The sequence below is a fragment of the Myodes glareolus genome, chromosome 20 (assembly GCF_982192425.1).
Source record: "Myodes glareolus chromosome 20, mMyoGla1.1, whole genome shotgun sequence".
NCBI classification, from domain to species: Eukaryota; Metazoa; Chordata; class Mammalia; order Rodentia; family Cricetidae; genus Myodes; species Myodes glareolus.
This window is the reverse complement of record NC_142045.1, coordinates 55,657,160-55,677,331: the sequence shown is the minus strand read 5'-3', so window position 1 is coordinate 55,677,331 and position 20,172 is coordinate 55,657,160. Positions and strand designations below refer to the sequence as shown.

Sequence of the window (20,172 nt, the reverse complement as noted above, 5' to 3'; positions counted from 1 at the left end):
TCATTCTTAGGTGCACAGAGGACCTGCATGTGTGTTCATGGCACCACCGCTCACACTGCCCAATGAGTGGAAACAACCAAAATGTCAGCCACTGAACTCTGACGGCAAAGTTGGAGGACCGACAGTCACCCAGGAGACACACCTCTGCAGATACCTGTGACAGTCTACCAGGGTTGGCTACAGTCACCCAGGAGACAAACCTCTTCAGATACCTGTGACAGTCTACCAGGGTTGGCTACAGTCCCGCAGGAGACACAGCTCTGCGGACACCTGTGATAGTCTACCAGGGTTAGCTACAGTCACACAGGAGATACAGCTCTGCGGACACCTGTGACAGTCTACCAGGGTTAGCTACAGTCACCCAGGAGACACAGCTCTGCGGACACCTGTGACAGTCTACCAGGGCTAGCTACAGTCACCCAGGAGACACAGCTCTGCGGACATCTGTGACAGTCTACCAGGGCTAGCTACAGTCACCCAGGAGACACAGCTCTGCAGACACCTGTGACAGTCTACCAGGGTTAGCTACAGTCACACAGGAGACACAGCTCTGCGGACACCTGTGACAGTCTACCCAGGTCAGCTGAGGTGGAGGAGATGACGACACCACCCAGGGCTGGGGCACTGAACTGGATTCTGTAACTCCGAGGGTGAGCTGAGCACCGCACTCATTGCTTGCGTAGACCGTCAGTGGCCTGGCTCACACTCTCACTGCTTGGCAGTCCCGCCATTGTGGACTGTACCCTCAAACTGAACCAAAATGAGCCCTTTCTTCTTCGAGCTGCTTCATCAAGTCTTTGTCACAGTGACAAGAAAGCAACGAACTCACTTGACAGATGACCCAAACAAATGTGCTATTTCATAATATGGACTAATTGGCAAAGAAGAAGAAACAAAACGTAGATACATATTCCATACCTCCCTCCCCCATCTCTCTCCCTTCCCCCCTTCTCTACCTCCTCCCATTTTACAAAGTGAGCAGTTCTGTCCACTGTGCCCTGTCCACCATGATGCCCTGCCTTGCTTGGCCCCAAAGACAAGGAGCCTCTAAAACACTGAGCCAAAATTAACTTTTCTTACCTCAATATGTTCATCTCAGGTTATCTTTTCAGTATGGTAAAAACTGGCCAGCACACAAAGTTCCATGATCTGTTCGTGTAAAGTCGTGAGGTGCATGTGTGTGACTATCTCAAGATAGCTGCTAAGGAGGCCCAGGAAGCTAAGGAAGGACTGCTGGGTAAGTCATCCCTGCTCACAGATATTCTGCTGTTTATTTTTCAAATGATAATGTATCTATTAAAATTCCACTTAGGATAAGGATAACTTCCTTTAAAAATATTGTCTTCTGCTTTCCACTCATCTCCCCTTTTCTCTTACCTACATAAAACAACAAGCCAAAGTTTTAAACATAGCATAACTTCAAATAATGAAAATAACGATTTCTCTTATCTAGACTAGAGCCAGAACATAGCCAAAAATCCTGACTAGAACTAATTCAACCCAGAAAGCTTCAGACAGGAGGAGGATGTGGCTAGCATCGGTTCCCTTAGCTGGCATAGGCCCTTTGCCCTTGCAGAAGTGGTGAGAATGTTCTCTGCATAGCTCTGAACTATTACGAGCACCGTAAACACAGGCAAGGTGCGCCTGGTCCACACAAGCATTCGATCCAGCTCGTCACAGGGGTAGCCTGTGACCAGGGGTCACTGCCTGCAGCAAGTAATAATGAAGTTGCCACAGCACTGCATGATGAGTTTTGGTCTGGTACTGATGAGTAAGATATTTCAAATAGCTTGCTGACTAAACAATGTTCCCTTTAAGAAAATTTATATTAACACCAAATTGTTGTGGGATAATCTTTCTGTACACTGTGAAGATGTGACTCTGCCAAGGCACCTTCTGATTGGTTTAATAAAGAGCTGAACGGCCAATAGCTAGGCAGGAGAGGCTAGGTGGGGCTTCTGAGAAGAAATGGAAACTCTGCAAAGAAGAGAGGTGGGATTTGCTAGCCAGACATGCAGGAAGTGGGACTCACAGTACAGTAGAGGTAATGAGCCATGTGGCAGAACATAGATTAACATAAATGGACTAATTTAAGTTTTAAGAGCTAACTGGGAACAAGCCTAAGCTAAGGCCAAGTTCTCATAATTAATAAGTCTCTGTGTCATTATTTAGAGCTGGCTACAAAAAGAAAGTCCACCTATACCAAATAGTTAAATGTAAATATTAAAGCTTCCAGAAAAATCTAACACAGTTTAAGAAGGCTGAAACACTCTCCATGATGTTGTGTGTGCATACACATGTTTGTGCAAGTGCACATGTATGAGCACATGTGTTTATGCAAGTTCATATGCATACACATGTGGGGCCACTGTACACATGTCTACACACCCATGTAGAGGTCAGATCAACTCCTGTGCTGTTATTTGAACATAGACAACTTTACTCTGAGACAGTCTCTCCCTGACCTGGAACTTGCCAAGCCGTCTAAACTGGCTGGTCAGAAGGACTTAGAGATCCCTGGCTCTACCTCTCCAGCATCAGGATCACAAGCTATGCCCCATTGCTGTTTAGGTTTTGTTTTTCTGAACATGGGTTCTGGGGATCAAGCATAAGCCCTATACTTTCCTGAGTGAACCACCATCCCAGACACTGCTATTTTTTAAGTGCACTCTCCATTTAGAAAAATTTGGCATCTATCTACAAAATAGATAAATTGATAAATTTTCCACTTTTAGCTTTATAGAATTCTTCCCAGTGGAGCAGATTTACTAAGTCAGTGTTCTTCTGGGACACCCAGTCTTTCCGGTCTTCAGTCACGTCTCTGTGGCCGAGTTCACTTTTGAAGGAAGACTGGAAAATTCTGAAACTGAGGGCTCTTTATGCCGGCTAATAAGCTACAAAGGCTGCTCTGGGCAAACTGACTCATAAAAATGAGGGTAAAGTCACCAAAGCACAAAACTGGGATGAGGCAACAAGGAAAGGTGGCTTTGGAAAGTCAGGCTGCGTGTCCACAGGGAATCCTGAGTTGCTGTCCAAGCTAATCACATTTGAATACCTTGGATATTAAAATTCTTTTAATTAGTAAATATGAGGGAGACAGAACTTAAAATCCTGAAACCATTTACAGCACTGCCATAGCTCTCCAAACACAGCTGCAAGACTAGAGGAAAGGAGAAAAGGCCAGGGCGCGGCAAGGTTACCAGGCCGAGGCAGGCTCTGCTCCAGGGCCGACGGGGTGGCTTTGAATAAGGGATGAACATGAAAGACACTATATTTTGAGCAGATAGCTCTGGCTGCTGTCTAGAGAATTGAGCGAAAAATCAGAAGCAGACAGACCAGTGAAGACAACTGTCAGGCACTGGCAAGGCATGGGCACGGGGCCCAGGTAGTCACAGAAATGAAACAGACCTGGCAAGGTATGGACTCAGCAGCACTGCCAATGGAAAGCCCAGAGTTTAGAATGAAATGCCAGAAGTGGACGGTGAGAAGACACTGTGGAGACTGCAGAGCTAAATGCTGGGAGGGAAACAGAGGTGGAAGGCTTGGCCAAGAGAAGTTCACTGCAGAGGGAGAGGAGAAAGCAGAGTAGCCCTGGGCGGGGCTTGTTTGGCTGAGTGCGGTGTGGCTGTTTATGTGTATAAAGGAGCAGGTGTTACACAGTGTGATAGAGTCTGATCCAGACAGAAGGAAGTGCTGTGAGAAGGGGTGAACCAAGCCCAAACAACCAACGCTAGAAAGCGCACATTAGGTGTATGCAGTTTTTTGTTTTGTAAGACTAATTTTATTTTTATTTGATGATGTGCGATAAAGTGTGTGAGTGTGTGTGTGTGCTCATATGTAGTACCCATGAAGGCCTGAAAAGAATGGCAGATCCTCCCAAAGTTGCAGTTACAAGTGGCTTATCTAACATGATGTTAGGAATTGAACAAATGCTCTTAATTGCTAAGTCATTTCTCAAGCCCCCCTTTTTTAAAAAAAGATTTTTATTTAGTTATTATGTATACAACATTCTGTCTCCATGTATGCCCACATGCCAGAAGAGGGTGCCAGATCTCATTACAGATGGTTGTGAGCCACCATGTGGTTGCTGGGAATTGAACTCAGGACCTCTGGAAGAACAGCCAGTGCTCTTAACCACTGAGTTATCTCTCCAGCCCCTCTCTAGCCCTTGCTAGATATATTTTGTTTGTAAGAAATATATTTTGTTCATAAGAGATATATTTTGGTCGTAAGAACACCATAATACAGAATAAAGCAATAAATGATTGAGCATCAAGGTCAGACCCATAGGAAATACATACAAAGTACCTCTGTTAGGTAGCTGACCAAGCGTGTCAAGAACAGATCATGATGTGGGCAATGGGGAGCAGAAGCTCATATCGGACAGGTATGTAAAGGACAAGTAAACTTACTTGAATTATTAATATACTTTGGATAACTATTTTTCAAGTTTACTCCCAACTCAACCATTCAAAAAACAAGCGTGTTTATACTTCAGAGTATGTGGTGCCGTTTTACTCACTCATAGTGGACACCAGCTGTACAGCGAAGGCTGACCGACCGAAGGCTGACCGACTGCAACCCACAGCCCCAGAGCAGCTAGGTAACAGAGAACCCTAAGAGGGATGCGGGGAGCTCCCCGAGAAGAGGAAATAGAGCATGCCCTGGGTAAACTGGCGGTACAGAGGAGTGTGGGGGAGGGAGTGAGGGGATGAGAGCATGAGGGGTCAGGATGGGGGCGGGAAGGAAGGGGAGGGAAATCAAAGAGATGTCTTGATAGAGGGGTCCATTCTGAGGTCAGGAAGAAACCTGGTGCCAGGGAAACCCCCAGGGATCCACAGGACGACCCCAGCTAAGACTCCTTAGCAACAGCAGAGAGGGCTCCTGAGCTGGCCTCCCTGCTATCAGGTTGGTGACTCCCCTACTGTCATCATGGAGCCTTTGTCCAGTACCTGATGGAAGCAGATGCAGAGACCCACAGGCAGGCACTGGGCTGAGCTCCGTGAGTCCAGTGAAGAAGGGGGAAGGGATTATACGAGCAAGCAGGGGATCAAGATCATGATGGGGAAACCCACAGATATAGCTTACCTGAGCTTGTGGGAGCTCACGGATTCTGGACAGATAGCTAGAGAGCCAGTATGAGACCAACCTAGGCCCTCTGCATCTGCGTGACAGTTGTGCAGCTTGGGCTTTTGTGGGGCCCCTAGCAGTGGGATCAGGCCCTGTCCCTGGTGCATGAGCTGGCTCTTTGGAACCTATTACCAATGGTAGGATGCCTTATTCACCCTTGAAGCAGGGGAGAGCACTTGGTCCTGCCTCAATTTGATTCTCATGGGAGGCCTTACCCCATCTGAATGAAGACAGAGGAGGAGTGGGGCGGGGGGGGGGGGGGGAGAAAGGGAGTGGGGTAGGGGAATGGGAGGAGAGGAGGGAAGAGAAACTGTGCTTAGTTTATAAAATAAGTTTTAAAAATGATTAAAAAAAGAAAGAAAGAAAATGGCCCCCAAAGGGAGTGGCACTATTAGGAGGTGTAACCTTGTTGGAGTAGGTGTGGTCTTGTTGGAAAAAGTGTCACTGAGGAGGCAGGGTTTGAGGTCTCATATACGCTCAAGCCAAGCCCAGTGTCTCAGACCACTTCGTGTTGCCCATGAGTCAGGACAGGACTCTCAGCTCCTCCTCCAGCACCATGCCTATCTGCATGCCAGCATGCCACACCAAGATGATAATGAACTAAACCTCTGAAAATGGAAACCACCCCAATTGAATGTTCTTTCTTTTTAAGAGCTGTTACTGTCATGATGTCTCTTCACAGCAAGAGAAACCCTAACAAAGACAGAAATATTCAAAGAAAAAAATATTTAGATAATTACAAGATAGAACAACCACAATTTTGGTTGTCATTTTTTAAAAAAAATAACATTATTAGAGACAATTCAGTTCCAATGATAAAAAAAAACACAACTGACCTTACAGTTCAGATATTTCCCTAAGAGCTACATAGCTGACTTTCTAAACAGCTGTTGTGTACCATACTATTGTGTACCATACTGTTAAGCCATGAAGGGCACAGGAGTGGTGCATCTGGAAATGTCCTCATATGGAAACCTTAGGAGTTACACAGAGGAAGGGTCACCCCAGGTCCCATAGAGGAAGGGTCACCTCAGGTCCCATAGAGGAAGGGTCACCCCAGGTCCCATAGAGGAAGGATCACCCCAGGTCCCATAGAGGAAGGGTCACCTCAGGTCCCATAGAGGAAGGGTCACCCCAGGTCCCATAGAGGAAGGGTCACCCCAGGTCCCATAGAGGAAGGGTCACCTCAGGTCCCATAGAGGAAGGGTCACCCCAGGTCCCATAGAGGAAGGGGTCACCCCAGGTCCCATAGAGGAAGGGGTCACCCCAGGTCCCACAGAGGAAGGGTCACCCCAGGTTCCATAGAGGAAGGGGTCACCCCAGTTCCCATAGAGGAAGGGGTCACCCCAGTTTCCATAGAGGAAGCCAGGTCCCATAGAGGAAGGGGTCACCCCAGGTCCCATAGAGGAGGGGGTCATCCCAGGTCCCATAGAGGAAGGGTCACCCCAGGTCACATAGACGAAGGGTCACCCCAGGTTCCATAGAGGAAGGGTCACCCCAGGTCACATAGAGGAAGGGTCACCCCAGGTTCCACAGAGGAAGGGTCACCCCAGGTTCCATAGAGGAAGGGTCACCCCAGGTTCCATAGAGGAAGGGGTCACCACAGGCTCCATAGAGGAAGGGTCACCCCAGAATTCAGGGCAGGTTCTCCTGGACATGTGCTGATTTGTCGAGTACAGTGGATGAATGAATGAACGGTTTTAAAATGAGACATTTAAAAATAACATATTTTTGGTTTTTTAAGAATATTAGATGAGTTTCTGATCTCAATTTTTTTCAACTATTTTAAAAACAATACAGTACTTATACGATAACAAAAACATCTCTAGAACCATGAAAGTTCAAAAGGCAAAGACTTCTGAATCCCCAAATCAATCAAATACCAGGTAAGGTCTCCCTCTCAGACAAGGTCACCAACCTGCTGGGCTGCTTCTCCATTCACCAAGTGGGGCATCATGGCCACCTCCCCGTTGAGCAGGGGCGGCAGTTCCAGGGGGATCTGGTCGGTCATCATCATGGTGACGTACATTCATGGAGAACTGCCCTCAACTTGCTACCTGCAAGAGACAAGAGAAACACCCATGTTTACAAAAATAACAAATAAAAGGTCCATGACTACAGCTATGAGCAAGCCAAGTGTTCTCTGTTGAGGTCCACGCCCTCGTCACAGAGCGCTGCTGCTAAGTTTTCTGTCCGTCCCCACAGTGAGCCAGGGAAGGACAAGGAAACAGGCAGAATTCAAAGACCAAAATCAGGCTCCCAGCATTTAGTTCAAAACTTTAAAACACGAATAATGGTAACAACCCTACCCCATTTTATCTGAGGATAAAATCAGATTGCATTTGCTAAAATGATTATTTATGCGTGTGCCACATGTGTGCAGACACCCGCGGAGGCCAGAAGAGTGTGCTGTCCGGTGAAGCCGGAGCTACGGGCTGGTCGTGAGACAGTGTGGCTGCTAAGAGCTGCACTGAGGTCCTCTGCAAGAGCAGCAAGTGCCTTTAATTTGAGGTCACATTTGGAGACAGTAAAAATGACAACCAGAAATGACAGTGATCATCATAAGGGAATGACCAAAACAGAGGCTACATCCCCAAAGAACTATACTTGTCTTTCACAAGAAGCTTTCTCTTCCATCAAGATCAACATACTTTAGAAACATTTAACACGAGCAAACTGAGGTTAATACATACACTGCAGCCTCAATTATCATGTTAAAAGACTAAGTAATTTGATAATCACCCATGTTCCAATTATTTCTCCTCGATCATTTCTTTGAGTCAGACACATAGGATCTCTCTTACTCAGACACTCCTTGGGCTCCCCTGTATCTATGACGCACCCAAACCAGCTGGGCCCCAAAGCTGATTCCCTTGTTTACACTGAATAAATGAAATCCACACTATCTTCAAAATATCATAAATTCAAAAGAGCTTTTTTTTCTCTCCCATAATTGCACCTTCCTCATATAGTCAGTGTGACAGCACACCAGGAAGAAAGTACAATAAATCCTGGGGATCACAGCTGCTCCATTAAAAACTACGTGTGTATTCGCGCACTGTGGCATGAAAAGTCTAGGAACATGGAAACATATCTGTGTGTGTGTGTGTATGTGTATGTGCATGCATTTGCATGTGTGTGATATATATAGATCACACACACCCAATTTTAAATAATTTCAGAAGAAAATTATCATATATTTAAAGACCAAAGTTTTATCATTCATAAAAACTCCCTCAAAATTACACATTCAAAGCTATTTGACTAATGAATAATTTACTGCTAGTGTCTCACTGCAGGCTCTCCTACCCCCACCCCCCCCACACACACACACTGCAGGCTGGCTTACAGTGCTGAATAGCTGGGCTCCTGTTTAGTAAGAAATCTCTGCTCTTTTCCCCTACTCTTCCCATCCAGGAGCTTCCAGCAGTTGCTGGAGAAAGTGACGCAGACGATGACTCTACCTTCTCTCTCTCTCCCTTTCTGCAGCAATGAGCACCAGGTCCTCTCCCTCCTCTCCCACTGAGATGGCCCAACACTCCCTGGACCATCTTCTAGACTACACGGAACCTCAACTCTCTGTTGCCACCCAAAGGCAGGAGAAAACCAACGGGAGGTCCTCCCCAGCCCACCTGAATGGTGGAATTCCCACCATTATGTACGAGTATAGAAAAGAAAGACAGATGTTTCAGAGGCTAGGAAAGAGGGTGCTGGGAGAATGTCTCCTTAACCAAGTTCTGCTGACAGTCAGAGCTATTTATTCTGCACACGGTCCAACACAGTCAACTAACATTGTTTAAAATGGAGTTGAGTTTTAACCAGACACAAAATTCAAGTATTCCAGGCCCTCTAGGACTAAAGAAAACCTCAACACCACCTAGTCTAAGGCTGACAGTTCCATTTTAAAAATCTTCCTGGCTTTCTTCACGTTGAATAATAGGGCCTGTTATCAAGAAGACATGGCCTTCCCAACCCCACTCAGCAGCACTCTCACACGTGAGCGTCAGTCCCAGAGCAGAGTTAGACTCCAAGTTCTGCAAGAGTAGGTAAGGTGTAATCATAAAAACAACTCCTGAAAGATGCCCTCTGACACCCACGCATGGCATGGCATACACACCGCACATACATACACACACACAGCAGCACACTCACAGAGAGATCATACATCATATATAAAATTTTAGAAAAACATTAGTTTTATCTTCAACAGACTATAAGGTAGCAGACTAAGGTAGAAGAGACAACCATGCAGTCAGCATTTAAAATGCCATTTCCGTGTGAGCACACATGGGACACTTACCATCTGACCAGAAGGCAAGGGAAACACAGAAGTAATCGGCTCTACCCAGATACTTAACCACCTATCAAGTTGCCCCTAAAATTACTCTAGGACAGAAACAGCCTAGCACCATGGACCACAGAGAGAAGAGACAGGCAAGCAAGAGGACTGCCAAAGAATGAAACCATGTGTAGAAGAAACGTTAGGCTACGCAGTGGGATCTTTCGGAGGAGGCTTCCTATCCAGCAGGATTCGTCTGTAAGGATTTGGGTTGGGAATTACAGATTCAAGAGCAGACCACACAGTTTTCATAAAATAGAGCTGGAGCCGTTATTCACAACAGTAAATTCATTCATAAGAGAGTGACCTGCCTGGGAGCCCCTGTAACATTCTGGTCTTAGGTACCCAAAGAAACTCACATACATCTGCTTTGAGGTGTTTCTTGTGATTTTTTGGCTTACAGAGATGAGTCACGGCTATGTAGCACAGGTTGGCCTCCAACGTGTGAATTTCAAACATTCCACCTCCATAGTTAGCCTCTTAGAGTTGTTAGACTCAGTCTCTCCTGTGTCCTATATCCCAGGCCCACTCTCCTTCCTCTCTCTCTCTCTCTCTCTCTCTCTTTCTCACACACACACACACACACACACACACACACACACACACACACACACGCCACACATGCGCTCCCGCATAGGCGCACAGTATTAATGATCACTTTCTCTCATCTTAGGACTACACTGTAAGTCTGGTGTCCTTTACTCTGAAAACCCACCCAATTGTCACTTACATACACAGAAGAGCGGTCTCTGGGTGAGGCCTCAGAAACCCCTTATACACCCTAAAACAACATCTGCCTTGGTCACTGCTTCCTCATCAACTTCAAGCGCAGCTGAGGGGCCAATATGTACTCTCTGGTGAAGATGGACACCCAAGTCAGAAAGTCTCAGGAGTAGCCACACTAAGGAGGCATTTGTTTACTTGGCTTTCTGCCCAAGAGATGTGGATTTGAACTAGACAAATCTACCTTAAGATTCATGTATTTTAGTCCAAGAAGCTCCAAACCCACAGGCTCTACTAACAGTAAGGAGATCTCACACTGTACGGTTAAAGGAGACCATTAACTTTTACATGCTACAAATCCAACCAGAAAAAATAAAGTGGACTGAGTCTACAGTATACTCTCTCATCTACTGAGCTCACTGGGCATGTGCACACAGCTCCCCAGGTTCCCTCTTTATCTTTCTTTGACTTAGACTTCCAGCTTGAAAGAATCTGGTAACAACCACAGCCTCATAACCTCTCCCTTTCACCACACATCAAAACACTAAAGCCACAGTGCTTTGTACCCAACCAGTTGTGATCTTGAATGAAAGGGGCAGATGCCACCTGAGTCCTTGTGGTCACAGTTCTCCTAGGAGAGCACATCCCTGGTTGGCTGCTAGCCACAAGATGCCCACCATTAGCTCCTGAGCTACAAGAGTGGGGAGCAGGCACTCTAGAAATGAAAGGTGCAGTTCTTCCCTGTTAATAATGAATGCCTTTGTTAAAGATGACCTTATTTTAAAATAACTTCACCAGACCCGTCGGTTTCTCCATCTCTCTAGACATTTGGTTTGGTGCCTTTTCTCCTTTCTTTGCGCCTTGGCCCTCATCTAGTCTATGAAACATGAAGATCAAATCATGAAAAACCTGATTTGCAGAAGAGACCTGACGACTCATCTCCAAAGGAGCAACTACACACAGGAAGAACGTCTTCTTGGAAGGCAAAGCCCTAAGCACTGCTGAAACTCTGATGTCTGCAAAGCTGCCTTCATATTAGTAACAAAATGTCCTGATCCTCACTCAGTGGGCCAATGACCCAAATTTCCATACATTAATTCAAGATGTGAGTTAGCAGTACAGTGCACAAATTAGCTTCAGATGACAAGAGAAAGAACAACAGAACACCACCACAAGGAGCAAGGCGAGGCCATGAGAGCTCGGGGAGCAGGGCCAGGCTACATGGAGAGCAAGCAAAGACAAGCAAAGGTTCAGGCCCCTGCTCACCTCCCAGTACGCTGGCCCCTGTGCTACGCAGGAGGGGCAACTAAAACCTACAAGTCAGTTTGAACTTTTGTTTTCATGACCAAATTTCAAATGCATTTTTTTGCACTGTATATGTGTGTGCCATGTATGTGCATGTGTGTATACATGTTCAGATGTGTGTAGGCACACAAGTACAAGTGCAGGTAAACATGTGTAGGTGTATTTGGAGACTATTTATTGAGGCACAGTTTCTCAGTGAGCTTGAAGCTTGAAAATTCTAGCTAGCCTATCCAGCCCGTTCACCCCAGGCTTCTGTCTCCTCACCCCAGAAACACACGTTCCAAGACCAATAAACACAAGGGCCTAACAGGAACCTGCAGATCACCTCGAAGTTGACGCTTCCCATGTCACTGGTGTTAACGTCTAGTCTACTGACTCCACAGAGCTACTATCTTCCCAATGAAAAACAGTCCAACTAGGCACTATCTGACAAACTAGATACCATGAAAATAATCGAATTCTACATGCTACATGTTTGTCCTGTAGTCTAAGGAACAAATTGGTCATGGACTCCCTGGAAAATTCACAGCCCGATTCAGATTTCATGAAAGGCTCCTTCTCTATCAAAAATGCCAATGGAAGTCAAGTGAGACAGTATAACCTGTAGTCCCAGCCACTCAGGAGACCAAGGCAGGTGAAGAGCCGACACACTGGTACAGTATGTAAAAATAAACAGACAAATCGGTTCTAATGGTGAGACTAGCACAGGCCAAGTTTCTGAAAACTGTGACTGCTAACCAGAAAAATGGCCTACCTATCTAACACTAAATCAGCCTTTCTAACGGTTCTGGGAAATGGGGAAAGTATACATACAATCAGACTATGGGGAAAGTATACATATAGTCAGACTATGGGGAAAGTATACACACAGTCAGATTATGGGGAAAGTATACACACAGTCAGACTATGGGGAAAGTATACACACAGTCAGCCTATGGGGAAAGTATACATACAGTCAGACTATGGAGAAAGTATACACCCAGTCAAAGCATGGAGGAAGTATACATGTAGTCAAAGTGTGGGGGAAGTATACAACATACAGACACTTGCAAAAGCATCAGAAGCCAGGGAGAGGGGTTATGCTGTTGGTGGCGGGGGAGGGCTGTGCTGTTAGGGATGAGGGAGGGCTGTGTAGTTATGGATGAAGGACAGTTGTGCTGTTGGGTATGGGGGAAAATTGTGCTGTTGGATGGGAGGTGGGGTGGGGAGGGCTGTGCTGTTAGGTATGAGGGAGGGCTGTGTAGTTATGAATGAGGGAGGGTTGTGCTGTTGGACGGGGGTGGGGAGGGAGGGCTGTACTGTTAGGGATGAGGGAGGTCTGTCTGTGCTGCTGAGGGTCGGGGAGAGCTGTGTTGTTGGGGTGGGGGAGTTAGGAAGGTTATTAAGGAATCACTATATTGTATATTTTCTTTTAAACTAATTTAACCATGAGATGGCTGAGGTTTTACAAGACTAGCTTCTAAATCACTTCCAACAAAAAAGCAAAACTAATAAAACTTAAGTAATGACAGACATTTGTGCAGCTGATTTATGTGTTTATGTTGTAGATGTAGTAAAAAAGAAAAATCAAAATCTGACATAGAATCACACGGCAGAGAAGAGAAGGCTGCACCCCAGAGCTTCCCCATTCAGGTGCTCGCTCCATCCAGCTGCCGCCTGTCTCAGGACAGACAGCATCCTTCTGTCTCTTCATCAGCAAGCTTCACAAAGAGGGCCAGTAAACCAGCCAGAGCCTGCTTTACGCAGTTCTTAAACAGAGGCTCCAGCAAGCACCTCCATTTCCCTCTCCCCTTCTTGACCAGCTACTAGTTTGAAATGTAAACCCTTGACTACTAATTCTGACCTAGAAACTCTGAAGAGGCCTCCATCCTATAAGCCCTTCACAGCAAAGCTAGCCAGGGTCTTTAGGATTACTTTATGTGTGTGTGTGTGTGTGTGTGTGTGTGTGTGTGTGGCTTGCGGGTACCACATGTGCACCTGGTGCCTGAGGAGGTCAGAAGAGGGCATCAGCTCCTAACTGGATTTTGGATGATTATGAGCCAATGTGTGGCTGCTGGGAATCAAAATCGGGCCGTTTGCAAGCCATTTCTCCAACCCCTAGCCAGGGGTTTTTAACATAACAACTATGGAAACAGCAACAGAATCAACAAGGGAAGGAGGAAAGGATTAAAACAACGTACAAGTATACTGCCATCTCCATTACCTCAAAACTCCTAAGAACATGTCTCATCCATGCACACACAGCCGCTTAGACCCGTTCCTGAAACACAGGGCTTCCCCTGCCTCTTCCAGGAGCACTGCGCTACATCAGCACAGCGACCAGCTCAGCCTTGTGGAATTCCAGTGTGGCCACCAGGAGTCTAATGGGAGGACGCGGACATTAGATATGAAAGCCCAGGGGTGGTTCCAAGAGCTTCCTTGAACTAAATCTCTGCTGCACACTTTGTGTGACCGTGAGGAAAGGTAGGCAGTGCGGGTAAAAGCTCCCTTTATGGTTTCAGAAACCAAATTAATAGATGGAGAGAAAAGAAAAGGATGGGAAAACAGAGACAGTGGGGTGACTGCAACTGAACTCTCCCCATGTTGCCTGCTGAAAACAGCTCAAGGGAGCAAGGGGAGGGAGACTCGATGGGGAGGCTGCCCCAACACTGACTCCTAGAAAACAGGAGTTCTAATCTGGAGTTTATCAGCGATTGACTCTAAAGCTGAGCAATTAATTCTGTCTTTTATAAAGTAACACAATAAGAGATGAACCTTTCAAGGTCCTTTCTGTTCTTTGCACCAATTCCCTACCATGGTTACTTAAGATAGATTACACCAAAGCTAGACTCAAGAAGGAGAATCTGAAAACTTCCTGTCTGTCTTCCTTGTTTAGGAGTGCCTTCAGTCTCCTTACTCAAAGGGAGGAACAACTCCACCGGAACGGTGAAAACCAAGACGCACTCAGCATGCTGTGCTCGTCCTGGCTGCTGTGTCCGTGCCAACGAAATCTAATTTTACAGCTGAGCTCTGCGCTGCACGAAGGACACTTGCCACGGCTTGCCACTCGAATGAAGGAAGGGGAGGTGATAATTGTTCATGCAGAAAAACCTCTTGAGACATGAGCAGTACCTGGAGGTATGTGCCCAGCTGGTTGGCTAAGGCACGAATAGTCTGGAATTTGCCTTCTTGTCTGATATGTGTTCATTAGTGAAGTCAAATCACACTTGTCTAGGGGAAAAAAATCTTAACCTTAAAAAACATTCCAGCTTTTTGCATCCAATTAGAAGCACAGGAGGTTTGACAGAAATCCCATGAAACTGAGTTCTTCCCATTAAAAATAACACCATAAATAGTAAAAATGAAGGACAAGCCCCAGAGAGCAGCCCATTTGCCGGAGAAAGGAGGGTAACTGACTGGTTGGCTGCGCTGGCCCTGCCACAGCAATCCCCACATCCACAGGTGTGGGCAGGGGGTAGATCCTAGCAAGCTCAAGGTCCTCAGGTCACGCCCAGGATGTGAGGGGTTAGGACAGCCTCACAGATGATGCCTGTCAGTGACTTGGCTTTGATCACTTCTAAGCAGCTTTGCTTAAATCATACACAGTGCAGTCATGGCAAAACTCAGAGTTACTCAGGAAAATATTACCTTCAGGAGGACAAAAGTGCAAATACAAGTCTCCATTAATATACAGAGGTAGCTTTCAGAGTACCACCCTACAAGCCAAACCTTCACAGAAAAAAAATTACATCACTATTTACATACACTCTTGTGACTTCAAACGCACATTGCATGTAGTCTCAAATATTAACTGAGAAGGGACGGAGGCTTATCTAAAGAAAGTTTACCAAAGCTTATTGGCTTTATTCACTGTTTCGAATAGCATTTAAGCAGGGCTGCTGGCATAATTAGACATTTTTATTGGAACACCTAGATTCCAGGTCCCCTCACACCACAGTAACTCCCACACCCCTCCCTGCCATCCCAAGGATGACAGCTTAGCATCACAAGAACATTCCAGAACTATGAGCCCTTCTTGCACACAGCAAAGCCAACTTGGTGGCATGCTTTTTCTACGGACAGCAGTAACAGAAAGCAGGTATTGTCAGTGAATGTGGAATTTCATGTACATTTCCTTACCCTCTTACCGTCTATCGTCATGGAAAAGAGGCTTTCAAGGTGGTTCTCAGCTGGCCTGGTGAATGGGGGTGAGGGATAACGGAAGTCAGACACCCCATGCTCCCTCCCAGCCCAGCTCCTGCCTTGGCCAGACTGCAGCAGCCTGAGATACAGATGTCTGACACCCTGAAAGCACCGCGAGGAGCCTGCTGTATCCCAGGTCTCTGCACAGGCTCCTGGACTCTCAGGAGTTCCTCCTACAGAGTCAGTAATTGGTTCTTCTAGATCGTTTCATACCACCAAAGTTCACTTTCTGTCTACACCAGGAGATCACATATGAACCAAGTTCATGTGCAAACCATCTGAGCATCTACCTGGGTACTAACAACCAAGGACAGCACCCTTTCAAGGGGAAGGGTCTTGTGAGCAGAATTAATGGACTGCTTTCTGGAAGGGTGTGGAGGAGTTCCAGAACATTCCTTCAGCCTGCTTTCAGAGCATCTTCCACACTACTTCCATGTGGCCTCATAACACGCATGTGGTCAGCACTATTTTTATGACAACCAAGTCATCTGCCCAAGGAGAAGCAGACAGAAGTGCACACGGTGGGCACAGAGCCAGGCTCGCAGTGACGCTGAGGCTCCAACCACAGAACACGACTGAATGAGCCGACGGCAGACTGTGTGAGCTGCTGAGTTTGACGATTCGATGAAACGGACACAGTAGACAGAACCCAGGAGTGCGCAAGTGAATTCCGAAGATACCCTATTTATATTTATATCCTTCCAAGAACCCAAAAAGAGTTTTCTTGGGGCATAAAGAGAACTCTTCAGACAAGAACCTCAGCCTCCCCTTCCAGCCCCACCCCATCCCTTCTGCAAGTGGCTTCCAGCTTTGGGAGAACCTTTACCAAGACAGAGATTTCATCACTTCACAGCACATTTTAAGACATCTTAAGGAAAGCTAAACAAATCCAACATACACCAACTTAGCCCAGGTGGTGAAAACTTAGAGCAGAAGACAGAGAGAGAGAGGACCCAGTGGGTAAAGGTATTTGCTTTTACCTAAAAGCCTGAGGTCTATCCCTGCAACCAGCACGGCAGAAGGGGAGGACCAATTCTAATCTGACTGTCTCTGTCTCTCTCTCACTCACACACACACACACACACACACACGCACGCACGGACACATGCAAATATAATAAAACTTAAAATAAAATATAGTAGAAAAAGGCAGAAATCAAAGTATAAAAGACTAAAGTTTGGCTTCTGTAATGACGAGAAGGTGTGTCATCAATGAAAACAAAATTACAGGAGGGGGGCAGCTGTGCAAGTTACTGACGCTGGGGAATTGTTCAAACTTTGCTACAAAAGTTCTCAGTTTTTAGGGCCTTTTATCTAGTACATAGAAAAAACCTCAGATGCTTCTCTCTGTAAGAAACAAACTAATACCAACCATATTCCACAAAGGACTTAGTCAAAAGGCACCTTCTAAAACAACATCAGTGAAGCAGACCAGATAACCAACCCCAACCTAACAAGCCCCACTGTGTGCCAGGACCTGTTGCAGGAGTCTAAACTAAAGGCCAGGGGTTAAGGGACATCATAGTGAAACACTATATGGGATTAGGTAGGAATCAGTCCACGCCAGACTTCTGGCCAAACTCCATGCATGTCTGCAGCCCTCCACTCTGCCTGAACCCTTTCATCTATAAGCCCCATTGTCTAAATTTAGTTTCCCAGCTGTGGTCTCTCTATTATCTTTGAAATCTGGCAGGTGTTGACAAGGTAAATATCTGCAAAACATGCCCCCTGCCTTAATCTTCACTTTAAAATAATATTTATTATTTTTAATTATACATATGTGTGTATGTCTGTGTGTGGTGCCCACGGACTTAAGATCTTCTGGAGTTAAAGTGACTCCAGACAGGTGCTAGGAACTGAGCTTGGATCCTCTTCAAGACCAGTGTACTCTAACCGCTGAGGCGACTCCCCAGCGCAGAAAGTGACTTTCAGCGGGGCCCAACTTCGATCGCTTCGCCTTTGTGCCCACCAGGCTGTTAAGTGCAGCTCCCACACCTCTTCAAAGGCGCATCCCTTTTGCAACAGTGACTACTACAGAGACCCACGACTGGTCAAAGCGGAGAGTGTCTGTGGAGTGCCCAGCCACAATGGGTACACCTGCAGTGCAAACTCTACACCCCGTCCCTCTGTAATCAGACGCCCACCCTCCATAAAGCAAAGATCAGCATCTCGGATGTCAGGACAATCAACACTGTGTGGGCACTCCTGGACTCTTACCTGCTCAGGTGTCCACATCCTCCCTGGCTGTGCACTCGAGCCCACTTGAAATCTTGCGAGGATTTCATTAAGTATTGTCTAGCATCGCTCCTCTATTTATATCCTTCAAAGAACCCAAAAAGAGTTTTCCTGGGGCATAAAGAGAACTCTTCAGACAAGAACCTCAAGTTTCAAAGAGACAGAATGATCAGGAAGACATTGAAATTCACTTCCTAAAGTAGTGAGCTAACAAAATCTAAATACACCACAGCAAACAGACTTGCATTCAGCAGACGCAATGTGGACGAGAGACTTCCCTTTCATTTTTAAAAATAGATTTAACAGGCATATTAATTTTCCACTGGCCACTATAAATAAGTGGAACTCCAAAATATCTTTCTTTGCAAGGGACTTCTAGCCAGGCCCCGCTCGCCTGACCCGAGTGGAAAGCATGTTTACATTGCCCAGAGGCTGCATTGTGAGCTGTGGGAACCACTTTTCACAGGCCTCCCATTCAAAGGCAGCTCCACAATAGGTGCTCACACAGGAAGCAGGCCTCTGCACAGAGCACCTCTGCAGTTCCACAGAACTTGCCAAGGTCGCCAGGATGGTGAGCCACTCCAAATGCCATGTTCACAGGCCCTGGCTGCCTACACTTGTAGGCCAACAAAGCCTGTGTTGTTTACCGCAATTCTCTGGAATTCCTCCCAAGGTGAAAGCAAAACTGGCGAAGGGTCCATTTCATTTTCCTAGATAAATCCTCCAGGGGATCACTTTGCTTAATTAACACACACACACACACGCACGCACGCACGCACACACGCACGCACGCATGCACACACGCACGCACACACACGCACACACGCACACGCACGCACACACACACACACACACACACACACACACACACACACACACACCAGAACAGGGAAGCTAACTCACTCACTGAAGTGCTGCCTTGCAAGTGTAAGGACCTGGGCTTGATCCCCAGAACCAACCCTACCTAGTGAGCTGTAAGTCAGTAAGAGACCTTGTCTCAAAAAAGAAGGTGGACAGCCTCCGAGGAGCAACACTCACGATCTCTCTGCCTTCCACATGCGTGAAGTGAAACAATTTTAAAATGCAAAGCCCTAAGCCATGAAATTATTTTCCTAAATTCAGGAATTCTCAAGAAGCTATTGCTTTTTAATGCCTGAAAAGCATGGCTTCTAAAGCCTGGCTACTGATATTTGACCGCATAGCAAAAAGAAAAATGGTCAAGTTACCACAATTAGGAAAGTGCGGGTTTTCAGGCATACAGCAAAGGGACTAAAGATAACAGAGGCCACTGACACATAACTATCAAGTGGGTCTACCAGCAGGTGAAAATACAATGACCAAATCTGGTCAGCTTGGTACTAAATTACTGTTACGACTTCTCCCGCTCTACACGGCTGGAACTCTTCCTCTGCCCAGACAAACACAGCCTGTTTCTGTAAGGAACATTTGATTCCGCTCTCAATACCTCAGCTTCTCAACTTGCAAAAGAGAAATAATGTCCACTCCCTAATGGTAATATTTTGAGACCATAAAAAGTGATGCAATTATTGGGCAAAGGGCAGCTCATCTGGCTTTCTTCTCATTTCTCAAATTAAAGCACTGAATTTCTTGTCAGCCTTAATAAACAACAGATCCCAGGAGAGCAACGGGATCACAATTAGCATAAACAGAGTCTCTATATTTTATAGAAAACTGCTAGACCACTACTCTATGCCTGACAACCAGAAATCATATCTAGTGCTGTGCACGTGTGTGTGTGTGTGTGTGTGTGTGTGTGTACATCCATGCCAAGGGTCCACCTATCTCTGCCTCCCCAGCACTGGGATTGCAGGCATGCCTCGCCATATCCTGCTTTGCTTATGTGGGTTCCAGAACTCATGCCAAGAATTTTACCAATGGAGCCATCTCCCCAGCCCAGAAATCCTACTACCCGCTGGCTTCAGGAAGCCATTATGCAATGGGAAGAAGGCAAGCCAGAATTTCATGAGGAGGGGCTCACAGCATAATGCTCAGAGAAATGCACACAGGTGGATTATATAAATTATTTAAAAGATTGACCTGAAATAGAAACAAAGTGCTGACAAGCTAACCTGCTGGCCAATGCTGGCTTATACTTTTAAAACAACCTAAAATGAGCATCTATAATTTGTATAGTGATAAAAATTAACTTTTAAAAACCCATATAACTCAATTATTTTACACCATGTGATTGTTAGAATTTTTGTAATGAAATGTTCTGAAACTACCATTGAACAAAAA

At 46.0% G+C, this 20,172-nt stretch overlaps 1 protein-coding gene across 4 annotated transcripts in view; it reads right to left on the bottom strand.

The window, feature by feature from the left end:
* Fndc3b (fibronectin type III domain containing 3B) overlaps positions 1 to 20,172 on the bottom strand; it is a 292,925-nt gene that overhangs the window by 217,695 nt on the left and 55,058 nt on the right. For all 4 annotated transcript variants that reach the window (XM_087899629.1, XM_087899628.1, XM_087899630.1 and 1 more), the window contains exon 2: positions 7,049 to 7,187. In XM_087899629.1, the coding sequence (XP_087755755.1) occupies positions 7,049 to 7,159 (111 nt within the window). In that variant the 5' untranslated portion in view covers positions 7,160 to 7,187. The remainder of the gene's footprint in view (positions 1 to 7,048; positions 7,188 to 20,172) is intronic.